This window comes from Bidens hawaiensis, unplaced genomic scaffold (assembly GCF_021521415.1).
Source record: "Bidens hawaiensis isolate Kalapana, Puna unplaced genomic scaffold, B.hawaiensis_p1.1 tig00033181_1, whole genome shotgun sequence".
Classification (NCBI taxonomy): domain Eukaryota; kingdom Viridiplantae; phylum Streptophyta; class Magnoliopsida; order Asterales; family Asteraceae; genus Bidens; species Bidens hawaiensis.
Genome location: NW_027495681.1, coordinates 75,102 through 90,335, shown reverse-complemented (window position 1 = coordinate 90,335; position 15,234 = coordinate 75,102). Strand labels below are relative to the sequence as shown.

Genomic DNA, 15,234 nt, shown 5'->3' with positions numbered 1-15,234 from the left:
GAATTTTTCAAAAGAAATAAATCAAGATAGACGTGATAATTAGTTATATCAAGTCGTTATGTTTTATCTGGTACAATCATAGATAGAGTAAATGTTACTTTGACAAAAAATAACAACAATAATAAAATAATAAAAATAATAAACTGCAAGTGGGCCTCGATATAAAGTCCCCCAAAACCCTACTTTTCGTCTTGCATCAACCCCCCAAAACCCTAAATCTCTGAGATTTGGGTTTTAATCAATCAAGAAAATGGTGGGTGACAAGGGTAAGAAACCCAAGATTGACTCCGAACAAATTGATGATGAGTTGCTTCAGTCCATCCAAAAAGTGCAGGAGGTCCAAGATCAACTCGAAAAGGTTCAACTTGCAATCTTCATTCTTTACATTTTTATTTTAAAAATATGATTTTTACTTTTTAATCTTAACTATTGAAAGGGTTGCTTTATTGTTGAGTTAATAATGGTATGGTTGCTTCTTAAAGTTAATCAAGAAACATCTCTATTTATGGTCAAACAGTGGTTTAAAGTTTGGTTTTAGAGATGTGTAATCTGTTGTCCTGTTGTAATTTTTAAGGATGCAAAATTAACTTTTAATAGGGATGGCAGAAAATTTTCTAATTAGGCATTAAAGCTTTAAACATTTGGGACTTGTATGCAATTAGTTATAAAATGTTTTTGTAAATTTGGATGGTTATCTTTGTTATATATTATATGCTATAGCATTTTAAGTTTTAGCATCAAAACTGAATATATATATTGATATGTTATATGCATAGTGGTGGGCTTACGCAGAAGACAGTTTTGTGCGGGATCAAAAAGAAAAACTAAATCATTAGTTTTGAAAAAAAAATAATATAAAATACATGAAAATGGTTAAAAGTGCACTGTTATTCATCTTTTTTTTTATCATTTTACAAAGTGCGTCAACAAATTTGTTTATTTATATTTCGTACACATACCAAGTTACCAACACGTGTAGGTGAATGCTTAAAAGTGAGAAAAAACATATGAACAATTAGTTTTATGGTAATGTTTATGCATGTAACATGGACATTTATATGTAAGAAGTAAAAGTGTTTAAAAATATGAACTATTGATAGAAAAAAGAGTAAAAGATTCAAGTTTGTTATTTATCTTCTCGCAATAATTCAGTCTTTTGTAATGAATTTCTTGTGTTCTCGCAGTAATTCAGTCTTTTGTAATGAATTTCTTTCTTAACATGTATACATATATATTTGTAAAAGATATAACAAGTAGCATTTTTGAAGTTTTAGAAACCTCAGATTGCACAAAATATAGAATTGTCATAAATGTCAGATGAAATAAAGACAATTAATAACTGATTTGAATTGAACATCGGTGGTTCATTTGGAATTTTAGATTAACGAGGAAGCGAGCGATAAAGTCTTGGAAGTTGAACAGAAATACAACGAGATTCGGAAGCCAGTGTACGATAAACGAAACGAAATCATCAAAACAATCCCTGATTTCTGGCCAACTGCTGTAAGTCATTCATCTTCATTTGTCAACTTGGACTTTTTAGCAGTATAAATCTTCCTAATTAATATCTAATCTCTGCTTGTTATTCCAGTTCCTGAGCCACCCTGTTTTATCAGATCTTTTGACTGAAGAAGACCAAAAGGTTATATCTTTAAGTCTTGTAAAAAAGAATAAAAGATTTATATTAAATTATTAATTTTTGTTATAGTTTTAAGAGTTATTATTATTTGTTGCTTTCAGATCTTCAAGCATTTAACCTCTTTGGAAGTGGAAGATTGCAAAGATGTTAAATTGGGTTACTCTATTTCATTTGTAAGTAATTAATCAAGATTCACCTTTTTTCTTTTGTAAATTTGTTATTTTCTTACTCTTATCTTCAGAATTTCAGTCTGAATCCGTTTTTTGAAGACACAAAACTCACTAAGACGTTCAAATTTATGGATGAGGGTACTACAAAAGTTACTGCTACCAAAATAAAGTGGAAAGAGGGCAAGGTAACTTTCATTATTGTTATTAACTCAAGGCTAATTTTAATATACCTGTTTAAGATTTATAAAATTTGATTTATTTACAGTTTCAATAAATACTAGCGGTGTGCATGGGTCGGTTTATGTTGGGTTTGACCTCAAACTATACAAAAATCAAAAAATTTAGTTTTTAAGTTTTGAAAACCATTCAGTTACAATTTTTTTTTCCGGTTTTAGTTTTTTCTGTTTGGCTGTTTGGATTTGGTTTTTGTTGTTTTACTATTCGTGCTTGAAAATTTTAAGCTAAAAATAATCTGGCTCGAAATCATTGAACTTTTGCCTAAAACAGTAAAACTTTGGATCTAAATCTTGTTATTACTTAATAGTTAATTGATTATTATACATTTGAGCAAAAATATTTGGGTTACACTATTTTTTAAGTTCTTATTATTAAAAAATTTGAATATAAATCCATAGATTTCATTGGGTTTGGATTTTTTGGTTTAATTACAGTCAACACAAACTGAAAGTTTGGTTTTTAAGAAAAGACAAAACCAAGCTGTCGGTTTTTGTTTGGGTTCAGTTATTTAGGTCTTTTCAGTTTCATTCGCATCCCTGTTAAATTCAATTTACTGTATTACCATAATACCATTATTCCATTCAAAATTGTTTTCCTTACACTCCAAACTCTTGAATTGAAATAATGAAAGGTATGTTTTAAGGAAAAGGTATAAATATCATAATTTTGAAAATTGGATATTTTTTATATTATGAATATGATATGATGACAAGTTTTATACTAATAGTAAAGTATTTATGTAGCTTGATTGTGATTTATTTGTTACTTTTAAAGGGCGTATCTAACGGTGTTTGCAATGAGAAGAAAGGAAACAAGCGGTGCCATGATTCTTGCAACGACTCACATGAGGATGACAGGTTACTAGTTTTTTACTTTTTTTTTTGTTAATTATTGGATGAAATAGTCATTTAATTAACCGTTTTATAAACCTAATGCTAGCGACTTTTACTCTCATGTCATAATACATATCTACTTATTTCACAAATGTCTTTTTTCGACATTTTATTTGTTAATTTATTATTTTTTTTATTGTTAAGAATCTGCCAAACACTTAAAATGACTAATCGTCAGATTATTTCTCTTTTTTGATCATTTTATTTATTTAGCATTAAGAATTTGCGAAACACCCAAAACAACTAATCATATCTTTTTTTCATCATTTTAGTTATTTTAATCATATCGTGATTTCAAATTTGGACCAGAACAGTAAAATTGCATTCAAACACTATGTCATTCGTTAAGTTACATGTTATTATTTGATTTTCATAATTCAGAAGCAGTTACCACTTTTTAAATTTTGTAATATTTTTATTTTGACGTGTTGATGCAGCTTCTTTAGCTGGTTCACTGGAAACCAAGAGAAAGATGAGGTGGAGGAACTCCATGATGAAGTATGCTCGTTGCGTTTGGATTTGACTTTTTGTTCGCTTCCAAGTTTACAATTATTTATTATTCACTTTTTTATTTTTGAAATTTTTTCAGGTTGCTGAAATAATCAGGGAGGACTTGTGGACTAATCCTCTCACATATTTCAACAATGTAATTTCTTAATCCTTTTTATAAATTAATGTTTTATTTGCTTCTTATATGATCTACTGATTTGGTTTTTGACAAATTTTTATGCTTTAAGGATGCTGATGAAGAAGAATTCGAGGTAAAAGATGTCATTTTTATTTTTTCCGTATATTCACTTTCAAGATTAACTGAATTATTATACATTTGATTAAACTAACTGAGATTAGTTATAATCAATTATTTTCTTAGGTTCTTGTGGTATGTCAATTTTGCAAGTTTGGTCATTAACTTTAATAACTTACATCAATGGTTCCTGACTATTTTGACAGTGTAACATCGATGGTCCTTGAAATGGATTGCATTAGTTTTTCCGTTTAAGTGGGCATGAAATGACTAAAATACCCTCTGATAATTTCAAAAATGAAAAGTGAACAATAAATTTTTTTATTGAAGTTAAGGATCAAAAACATGCATTGTGGATGTACCATGGGGACCAATTGAGTAATCAACTCTTTTTTCTATATTTCATCATATCAACGATAACTTTTTTGTCCGTCGGGCCTCATGTGTCAAAACAGGTAAAATGTTTGTTCGGGTCAAAATGCTATTTTAGAAATAATATCGTATGTGTTGCTTTTTCTAAAGAGACATTAAAGTTTTGTTTATGTGTTTTTTTTTTCAACAGGAAAATGGGACAGATGAATCTGATGAAGGTGAGGGTGAGGGTGAGGGTGAGGGTGAGGGTGAGGATGAAGAAGATGATGATTAGGGAATTGAAGTGTAAAGTGTTTTCTATCAGAGTCAAAAGTTTTAAATTTTAGGTGGTTAGTTAAATATGTTTGATCCATCTTGAGGATTTTTATGGATGGTACACTAAGAGGAATTACAAGTTTTTAATCATGCATGTGAACAAAGTAATATGGAGAAAAGAAGTTTCATTAATCTAAAAATGTCTCTGCCCTGGTTTTAAGAGCATTCACAGCAGTATCTCCAGCTATTCCCATACCTAACAATTAAAGAAAATTATATAAACTTGAATTTTTTTAGCAGTATCTCTAGTTATTCCCATACCTAAAAATTAAAGCAATTATAAAAGCTTGTATTTTTTTTGTTGAAATGCATAAGAAACCTCATCTCCAATTTTCATCACCATATAATCGTGTGGGAACATATTAGTCGATGGTGCAAGATATCCCTTATACAGGTTTTCGGTTAGAGATATGCTAGAACTTCACAAGACCATCAAGCTTGGTGAGGTCGAGAAAGAGATGCTTCACGGGATTATTATTATTGGTTTTTGGAGAATTTGGAAAGCGAGAAACGAAAAGGTTTTTTAAGGCAGGGAGGTGAAAATAGAGATTATTGGAGATATTAAAGCGCTTAGATTTTTATGGTTTAATAAATGATCCAAGTATAAGTCATTAGATTGGTTAAAAAGGTGCAACTTTGATTCAAGTAGTTTGCTCTTGTTTGTGGCATTGCTCTCCGGGTTGTGGAAGGTGTGTTGGTGTTGTGTTTTTTTTTTATTGGTGTTGGTTGGTTTATAAATATTCACAGTTAAATAAATAAAAAAAGAAACTGTGAATGCTCTAATAATAACACGGGGGTAAAGGCGAAACACTCTTATGATTTATACTTTTAAACGTTTAATAGTTATGATTTAGTTTTGGTCTTATTAATAATATAACCAAGCATTTTCTTTAAGCAAACAAGTTTTAAAACTTAATACATGCATTCGTCCCTCACATGCATTTTTAACAAATTCTTACTAAGACCGGTAATCTTCGTAGACACAATCATTCTCGATATCATTATTCTTGCCCCTCTTCTCAAAGCCTTTTGAAACATCAATGTGCCACTTTCTTCTTTCCCCGTGATGAATGAATGTTACTTATATCACACCTCAAAATCGTTAACTTAGTAACGGAAGACTTAATTATGTTAATTTGGACAGACGTTTAGCCAATAATATTCAAACGCGAACATTTACAAAAGTTGAACATTTATTTATAATATAAAATCATTGTACATGAGTTTAACTCACATTTATCAAAATAACAATTTTGTCCAACTTTTTGGGTTCGAACACGACACCCGTTTTTCCCACATTCCTTCACGAAACTTCCATCTTAGTTACCTGAAAACCACGTTTAAAAATATGTCTAACACAAAGATATCTTCCACCCTTGTTTAAAAAACACGTTAGATGTGATGAGGGTTTTGTACTAGTAAAGTTATGGTGTCTTCCACCCTTGTTTATTAAATTTTAATAATCCATATTTAATGGTATTGGTCGATAATAATCCCTATTCATTTTATCGCCACCAGCGGTCCCAAATTTAAAAAAGTTGGCCCCCAATGGTCCCCCGTTAAAAAGGACTTAACGTCGTCATAGTTTTTTCTGAATTTCAAGCTAATGTTATAGGCTTTTGATCGGAACGAGAATACGAGTCGACTAATGTAAAACTTAGTATGAAACGGTGCTCTAAAATGACGAAACAATGCTTTGATTCTGGTCTTTGAACTTACAATTAACAAAAATCAAGCTGTTTGGATCAACACTTCGAGCTAAGTTTTACACCAATCGACTCGTATCCTCATTTGGATCAAAAACCCTAAAGCATTAGTTTGAAATTAGGATAAAAGTATAACGCCGTTAAATCCTTTTTAACGGTGGACCATTGGAGGCCAACTTTTTTAAATTTGAGACCGCCAATGGCTATAAAATGAATAGAGATTATTATCAGCCAATACCATTCAATAGAGATTATTAAAATCCAATAAACCTACATATATTAAAGTAGACGTGCACAAAAAAACCGGTTCCGGAACCTAACTGGTGGAACCGAACCGGAACCGGTTCCAGTTCCAACCCCGGTTGGAACAATACCCGGTTTGGGTATTTTTGTACCCGAAAATCGTACCCGGTTCTCATATTTATATGTCAGTACCAGTTCCAACCCGGTTCCTACCCGGTTCTTAATTGGAACCGGTTTGGTTCGTACCCGGAATAACCGGTTCCGACGGGTTTTTTTGAAGGGTCAAACAAAAGTCAAACTAGCCGTTGGAACCGGTTCCAACGGTAATATAGCCGTTGGAACCGGTTTTTTTAGACACCAATTAGCCGTTGGAACCGGTTCCAACGGTAATATAGCCGTTGGAACCGGTTTTTAAGACAATAGATCCGTTGGAACCGGTTCCAACGGTAATATAGCCGTTGGAACCGGTTTTTGGGCCAAACCTATATATAACTTGTTTCCATTACTTGTTTTACCACCAAACTCAAAAACAAACTACAATACTACTCCTTTAGCAAACCCGTTCCTTTACCCGACCATCCAACTAAATATTATTATGGCACCCATCAAAAAAACTAACAACAAGGCTAAGAAGAGTGTTTTTGTTGCCCCCGTTCCTGTTACGGAGGACCCAAGGGTTGTTACGGTAGTCAACCATAACCGCAACCAAGACGTATGGAAGAATTGGGATTTGATTGTGGATGACGAAGGTTATCAAAATGCTCGTTGCAAACTATGTGGTTCAATATTAAAGCACGATTCCAACTCTACTTTGAGAAAGCACATCGAGAAGCCATATTACAAGGCGTTGAAAGGGTACTTGGGTAAAGATGGTACACTATTTCGTTACAACACGACTCAAGTTCAAGATAGAATGGCAAAGTTCGTTATTCAACGAGGTTTGCCGTTTAACCACTTTGATGACCCGGAGTTGACGTCGTTGATTCGCGAAACTCTACAACCGAGATACACACATGTAAGTCGTACTACCTTAAGACGTCATTGTATCAGGTTGTGGGAGTGTGCTAAAAAAGAGTTAATCGAGTCTTTTCATTCTTTAGAAGCCATGGTTAGTTTAACTACCGATGTTTGGTCGGCACCACACGGGTTGCCCGAATCATACATATGTGTCACCGCTCATTGGGTTGATCCGGTGACATGGCAATTGATGAAACGCACCATCGCTTTTGAAAACTTCCCGTTCCCACATACCGCCAAAAATTGTTTGAATTACTTGATGAAGTTATAACGACTTACAACTTGAGAAATAAAATATTTTCGATTTCGTTTGACAACGCTTCAAACAATACTAAGGCGGCTGAAAAATTTATCATTAAATATTCACCACCTTGTTTCGGGGATTTTTTTCATGTCCGATGTGTTATCATCAACTTGGTTGTCCAAATAGGTCTTGACAATGAACACATTTGTGATGATTTAAAATACTTTAGACTTATGTTACAAGATGTCTTCAAAAGTGGTAAAAGAAGACATCTTGAATATAAGAACTATTGCAAGTCGGTTGAAAGAAAGTATTTGGGGCCGAATTGGGACGTTCCAACCCGTTGGAACTCAACTTGTCATATGTTAAAGTGTGTTTTTGCCCAACGCCAAACTTTACAAGCTTTTCATAACAATCTTGTTGAAGAACGCGAGGCCGATATGTTTCCGGAAAGTGTTTGGGTCCAAGTCGGTTATTTGTTGGAGTATCTTGATGTGTTCAAAAAGTCAACAACAAAATTATCGGGAGTCTATTACCCTACTAGTTGTTGGGTTTTGCAAGAATTGTACTATATGTCTTGTGTTTTTAAAAGCTTTGCGGAGAAGAACAAACTCTTCGAAAATATTGTTGCGGTGATGAAAGAAAAGTTCATAAAATATTTTGAAATCATACCGCCGGTCTTTACTTGTGCCGCCGCATTAAACCCCTATTGGAATGTTAATGGGGTTGAAACAACGATTGAGGAAATATTCGACAACTTAGGTATGCACGAGATTGACCCGAAGTTGTCGACGGAAGCGAAGGACAAGTTCAACAAAAACCTTCAAGACCTTTATGACCATTATTTTCAAATGTATGGTCCAAGCACGAGATCGTCTTTTGTGAAAAAAACAACAACTGGTAGGCCGTGCAATGACCCACTTATAAACTTGATGAATGGGATTCGTGAATCGGCATCTAAGAGGCAAAGAGGAAACACACCAAGTAGCGAACTTGGTCGATATAGTGGAGCAAACTATGTTGAGGGCGCAACGGTCGACGAAATTTGCAATATTGATTTGTTGGCTTGGTGGAAAGGTAAACAAAACGAATTTCCCATTCTATCCGCCATGGCTCGTGATTTGCTTGCCGTACAAGCCTCAACGGTTGCTTCCGAATCGGTTTTTTCTCTTAGTGGGAGGGTGTTATCTATGCGAAGAACAAAACTAACTCCCGAGTCTCTAGAGGTTTGCATTTGCCTAAAGGACCATTTGGATGCGGTGGATCGTGTACAACACAAGGCGAACTTTGAAGACGAAATACCAATAGAGCGTCATATTCATGATGAGGAGGCGGAGGACGGGGTTTCTTCCGATAACGAAGACGAGGGTGAAAACGAGAATGAAGACGAAGAAGAGTTGTAATTATTTGTTTTGGTAAAATTATTTGTAATTTGTTCAACTAATATTTAGTTTTGATTTGTTTTATTATAATTACTTTTGTTACTTATGATTAATTGTTTGTTACTTTTTTAATAACGACGAACATTTTATTCATCTAAAAATTAACTATTACAAACATTATTAAAACATAAACGATACTAAACATAACAACTAAAACATAAAAAACAAAGTCCGTCGTTTTAATCCGGGAATACTTATTTTTGGGTTGTAGAGCCGGACGACTCTCCCACTTCCGTTTTTTTAGCTTCCATTCTTCTTTTCTCTCGACAATACTTATTCGTATGTTTTCGTAATGTCGAGTTGGACGCTGCTTTAAGAAACTTCGAGCAATATTTGCAACGTGCCAACTCATGTGAGTCGGTCATGAGACACAAATCGTAATGAACCCAAACATCGGGGCATCTTGTTGTTTCGATCACCATAACAACGTCATCATTGGTTGCCATTTGTTGTCGGTTTAAGGTTAATTGTGGTTTGGAGTGTGTTTTATAGTTTTGGGAGTGGTTTAACAAGTACACAAACAAACCTTGCTATTTATAGAAAGAAGATAACCTATTTATAGTTAAAAAACCGGTTCCAACGGTCAAAAACGGCTATATAGCCGTTGGAACCGGTTCCTAACGGCTATAATGTTTAAATTTTAAAAAAAACCGGTGAAACCGGTTTTTACGTAAAAACCGGTTCCGGTTTCAACCTACCCGGTTCCTAAAAGTTTGCATTTCTGGGCATCGGTTCGGGTCGGGAACCGAACCGGTTCCTGACTGGAACCGGTTTCATTTTCTACCCGGTGTGAAAAAAACCGGTTCCGAACCGGTTCGGGTTTTCAAGGTGAACCCGATTTGTGCACCTCTATATTAAAGTCTTAAGGTTGGTTCCAAACACTCCCCTTATAATGAAAACCTAACCCATTTGGACAACCCTTCCTAGCAACTTTCTTATCCTCATATTCATAATGCATGATGCTTGCTTAGATGTATACTTATGTAGAACGATTTTGAACTACAGAACGGACGTCTGACTTGACCGTCAAAAGCATAAGAGTTCATTTTGATGTTCAGGAAGAATAGCTGCAAGGAGCTATTAGGCTACTTACTAGTCACCATTTCTTATTTAGAACATCAACGAAAACAAAGAGTAAACATTGACCCGTGCCATAATGAGTATACAAATATAAACTCCCAGAAATACAAAAAACTGTAGCCATTCAGAAGCTGCCAATATCCAAATGGTCATGATGTTTTATCTCAGTGCAATCATGTTGCACTCGGCCACTAATTTCCAAACACAAGCCAGTAGATATCCCTTTTCGCACATGGGTTGCCTTTGCATCCCCACTTTTCTTGCCCTGGCTCAGGTCTATGAAGATCGGTTGTATCTCAAGAGTCGGGTTGGGCTTGATCCGGTTCACTTCTCGTTCAGTTGCAGGTTTTAGCAAGATACTTTTCTCTAATTGATCCAAGGCTTCATCTTCATTCAACAGCACCTAAAATGAAACTCCAACATCTCAATTTTAAGTAATAATGTTACACTTTACTATTTCACAGCTGTAGATAATATACACATACATATATATCGTGGTACAAATAGGGGTTAACGTTCGAAGCGTAAGAATATTACCCTGTAGTTTGAAGCAGCACAACAATAATTCATCTAGTTCATTTGTTGTAATGCTTTATTATTACACAACAAAATAAACTGGAGTAATTATTATTATGCTGCTTTAAAGCTGTAGTGTAATCATAATTACCCTAGTTCAAGCATACGTACTCTCGTATGCTTCGCACATTAAGAGACACTACGCGATTCTTCTCTATTTGTAACCCAATAACCAACTCAAAGGGTTCTGTTAAGCTAGCTATATGCTGTGTATTATCGACAATTTCTACATAAGGCGGTAAGATGATATCTTGAGCAATTACATATCCAGGGCCCCTGACACAAATAGAAGCCTCACAAGTTCTGTGGCATATATGATACATGTACAAATGAACATCTTTGATCAAGGAATCCCCATTTGAATGATTCACGATCGATCTTTTTATTCATATTGAAACCTACAAAGTTGTTCTTTTGACAAATTATAGGATCCTACTCACTATATATATGTGTGTGTAGCTATATATATCAATACGTTTTTAAAAATTATAATTTAAATTCCAAAAATATAATTTAACAGTATTACTAACTAGGAGTGTTCAAAAACAGTTAGAACCAACTATTATTAACGACAAAAATCAAGAGTAATCGTCTTTCAAAAAAGATAAAAAGATACATATATAACTAATCCAAAAGCATTAGTTTTATCTTAAATTATATGTTGGAATGAAACCTGTTATTCAAAACTATCTGATCCATATATAATCAACTCAACATTAACATAATCATTTCATCCAAACTGCGACTTAAACACACATCGAAACACCCTCTTACCTTAAAGAGGACGTCGTAAATATAAGTTAACAAAAATAAAAACAAGAACAGTTACCTTACGCCCAACTAGATCGAAAGATATGACAACTTTGTTGCGGTTGGCACGCTCCACCTCTTCAATCTCCTCTTTTTTCTTCCTCAAAAGTTCCTTTTCCTATATACCGTTAGATATTAGAACCTCAAACGACAACATATTCAAACTTATACTATACAAATAATAATAAACCAACTAAAGATTATACCTCCATTGACAACCAAGTATTCCCTTCCATCTCATAATAATCACTTTGATCATCAATAACCGTCGTACGCGCAGCAGAGTTTCTATCATAATCAACAAGCCTCTTCGCATAAGCTTCAGCCGCCACCTCAGCATCCGACATGGGGCCCACTTCTTCCTCTAGCCCCGCATACGTGCTCCCTTCTCTCAAAACAAGGGCCCCACAAAAACTACACGGTCCTTCACCTTCTTGCTCACACACAATCTTCCCACATGATAAACAATTACTCACAAGCCTGTGCCTGCGCGCTTCACACGAACACGGCTTTCCCTTTTGAAATATTATAGACCCTTTTGAAGCTTCTTCAAGTGATATAACTTTACCTGTTCTTTTCTTCTTTGACTTTGTTTGACTTGTTGGCTGTTGGTTTTGCGTCTGTGTGATTTGATTTGGAGTGTTTTGTGTTGCTTCTTTTGGAGGTTTTACTGGTTTTTTAGCTACACTGATTGGTTCTTTTGCAGGCGGTTTAATATACTCGCGAAGTTGACTAGTTTGACCGTCTAAAGAAGTGTTGGTGGTCTCTGTATAACCTCTTCTTTTCAAATATTCATGGATTAATGAGCAAAAGTAAGGTTTGTGAGCAACAGGAGAACGTAATCGTTAATCTGAAACCCTGGGTATTATTTAGATAATTGAGAAAGAGAAGATCTCCGTCTAAATCCAAGCCCTCCGTCTTCCGGCACCAACGCTTTCTCCATTAGGGTTTCTTTCTACTTTCCTCCTCTTCTTTTTTCATTTCGGTGACCCAGTGTCATTTTCCACCGTTTTTGAATTTATACCTCAGTTTTTTAAATTGGTAATTCTCTTTTCTTTTTAACCAAATTTCACCCTTAATTAAATTATTTTATTACTCCCGCGCATTAGAACGCAAGGAAATTCAGTTGGTAGCGGATGCTATAACTTACATCCTATCAAAATTTATATAAAAAATATCAACAAACAAACAACATTTAGTCATAAAGCTAGTTATATCACATGATATTCAAAATTTATATAAAATATTATCATTAACCAACAAAACTCCATTTATTCATATAAAGTTAATTGTTTGATCAATATACGAGTCAAACTTAACTTGTTATATATAAATTTTTGGCAAAACTATTAGTGTATTAATATCACAATTTAGGTTAGTTTTATTTATTTACTTTCCAAACCCAATATATTGATATTCATGTTTACTTTAATTTCATGTTTGCTCGTTTATGTTCGTTAAAGTTCAAGAACTGTTCGTTTTATACGATCAACAAACGAACATAAACAAACACAAACAAGAAAACCATATTCATTTTCAATCGTTTGTTCGGTTAGATTTAAATAAAAAAACATAAGTATGCCACGTTCGTTTTGCTCGTTAACATGCCTAAAGTTAAGTTTAGGCTTCTGACACTATTTCGTTTTCTTATCTTGCTGATGTCTTCTGATTCGCGGTGTAATTCATTTATATTGTAAGCTAGATGTGGTAGATCATTATGCCATCGTTCCATATATTTATTGGTTCCCTCTTTCCTATAAGTATCGGAGCAGAACACGCTTATTTTACCTCAACTTAGTTTCCAAAAACATTAACAACTTCATGCTTACTAATATTTTTGCCAAAAAGTTTATATATAGCAGGTTACAGTTTGACTAATATATTGGTCAAACAACTAACTTTATGACTATGGAGTTTTGTTGGATAATGATAATTTTTTATATAAAGTTTGAATATCATGTGATATAACTAGCTTTATAACTAAATGTTGCTTTATTTGTTGATATTTTTTATTTAAACTTTGATAGGATGTAAAAAGAAGTTTCAGTTCATTTATATAACACCAAGTCATGAACCGTTGGACTAGAATGCAGATGAATGTCAATATCAGGGTTCAAATTAAAATATGCGACTATGGTGGCTAAAGTCCAATTTCTTGGCATATTAAGTCGCCATTTTGGAAAACCTAAAACCATGGGATGAACCTAAAATTTGAAGCATATTAAGTAGCAAAAAGTCTATTTGCAAGCCAATTAGCATATAAGTATGCTACTAAATTTTCATCAGTACACGATCCTTCAAATTTTACAAACAATATTATGAAGACCCATGATATAGCCGAACAGCTTAAACGATAAGCAAGTTGCATCCAAATTCTTTCACTTCATATTTTGACTTCTGATATGTAAATGATTACTGCTCAAATACAAATTAGAGGGATTGAAACTAATTACACTACAAAATGTAAACAAACAAATTAAAAGTTCCTATAAAATATAAATAGTAAAAAGGTATGCCTTCACCTGGCTTTAAAGATTGAATTGGCCCATTGATCATTTTTTTACAAAAATTGACACAAAGAAGTTATTAAACTTCAATATCAAAATATATTAGAACTATGTGTAGAACAAATAAAACAACATAACCAAGTCATCATATTCCACTGACCAACTGTTGAATTAACTTCAGAATTACCATGATACTTGATCTGAAATATATATATATATATATATATATATATATATATATATATAAAGCAAATTGAAATTAATAACAGTGGAAGAAAACTGCCATCTAACCCAGGTAAGAGTAAGTTCCTCCCAACAAAAAGTCAATGTAACATCCAACTTTGCTGCCTTGTTCATAGCATCCACCACTTCTGCAAGAAAATGAGAAATCACCAACAAAAGTTAATCAAAGATCAAAGTATGATTAATTTAATACAATCAAAATGAAAATAAGTCAAAGAAATGAACATGACATGTTAGTGTATTAACCCATGTGTTTGTAAGATTTGATGAAAACTTACGGTTGGGATCATGTCCTCACTATATCCACCAATCTACAAGCAAGATAATAAAAAGGTTTTGATGATGTTGTAGATGAGTTTTCATGAAAAATATATATAAATAGCAAATATTATGTTACGGCTAGAGCACACAAATCCTAATAAATCAAAATTAATAAAAACTGATGCATAATTAAAGGACGAGAAACTGAATTTGCATGAGAACGTACCTCCGGAGCCAATCGATAAAAGCTTCCCATAGGCCCATACCGTTATATAGCGATGACGAATTCATTGGTGTGCTAATAGGACAAAACCGACTATTTGGTCCAACTTCTCCGACATTAATTGGTGTTGACTGCACTATAAAGTTTGGCGGTGTGTTAATGTTGGTGTTAATATGATGAAATCAATCGTTAATTAATTGCACTGTAAATAGTCGATTCGTTATAAGTAATTACTAATTCGATCAGTATGGGTTCGATTCGTTATAAGTATTTTTCTTAATAATGTTTTCATACAGAAACTCTTAAGATAGTCAAATATATTTAGTTATATTTTTGAGACAAAGTAAATTTATAATCTACATTAACAGAACGAGTTGAATCCTTTTTCTTCTAGGAGGATTCCCGCTATTCCCTACGGGTGTAAAATATGATTAAAACGCTACGGGGTAAGGCTAGCGGTGCAACTCTCTGTTGCTTGGGTTATTAATATTTGTAAGAAGTCATAATAGCA

The 15,234-nt window shown here is 33.6% G+C and overlaps 2 protein-coding genes across 2 annotated transcripts; one reads left to right on the top strand and one right to left on the bottom strand.

Moving 5' to 3' along the window:
* The first annotated feature begins 217 nt into the window (after positions 1–217).
* Positions 218–4,432, top strand: LOC143584576 (NAP1-related protein 2-like). Its single transcript, XM_077066599.1, has 10 exons — positions 218–358; positions 1,381–1,503; positions 1,592–1,642; positions 1,741–1,812; positions 1,881–1,994; positions 2,821–2,903; positions 3,377–3,437; positions 3,529–3,585; positions 3,677–3,700; positions 4,247–4,432. Exons 1-10 carry the CDS (start codon positions 251–253, stop codon positions 4,328–4,330), a joined length of 777 nt encoding a protein of 258 aa, XP_076922714.1. The 5' UTR covers positions 218–250; the 3' UTR covers positions 4,331–4,432.
* Positions 4,433–10,129: 5,697 nt separating this feature from the next.
* LOC143584574 (uncharacterized) lies at positions 10,130–12,292 on the bottom strand (the record flags this gene model as incomplete). Its single annotated transcript, XM_077066596.1, has 3 exons — positions 10,130–10,506; positions 11,509–11,607; positions 11,696–12,292. Coding segments are annotated over 3 exons (975 nt in total), but the record flags the coding sequence as incomplete, so codon positions are not given.
* Positions 12,293–15,234: the final 2,942 nt, after the last annotated feature.

Coding starts and splice junctions, on each gene's coding strand:
- LOC143584576 (XM_077066599.1), top strand. CDS start 251: ATGGTGGGTGACAAGGGTAAGAAACCCAAGATTGACTCCGAACAAATT. Junction 1,504..1,591: donor CTGATTTCTGGCCAACTGCT/GTAAGTCATTCA, acceptor TTGTTATTCCAG/TTCCTGAGCCACCCTGTTTT. Junction 3,586..3,676: donor CTCTCACATATTTCAACAAT/GTAATTTCTTAA, acceptor TTATGCTTTAAG/GATGCTGATGAAGAAGAATT.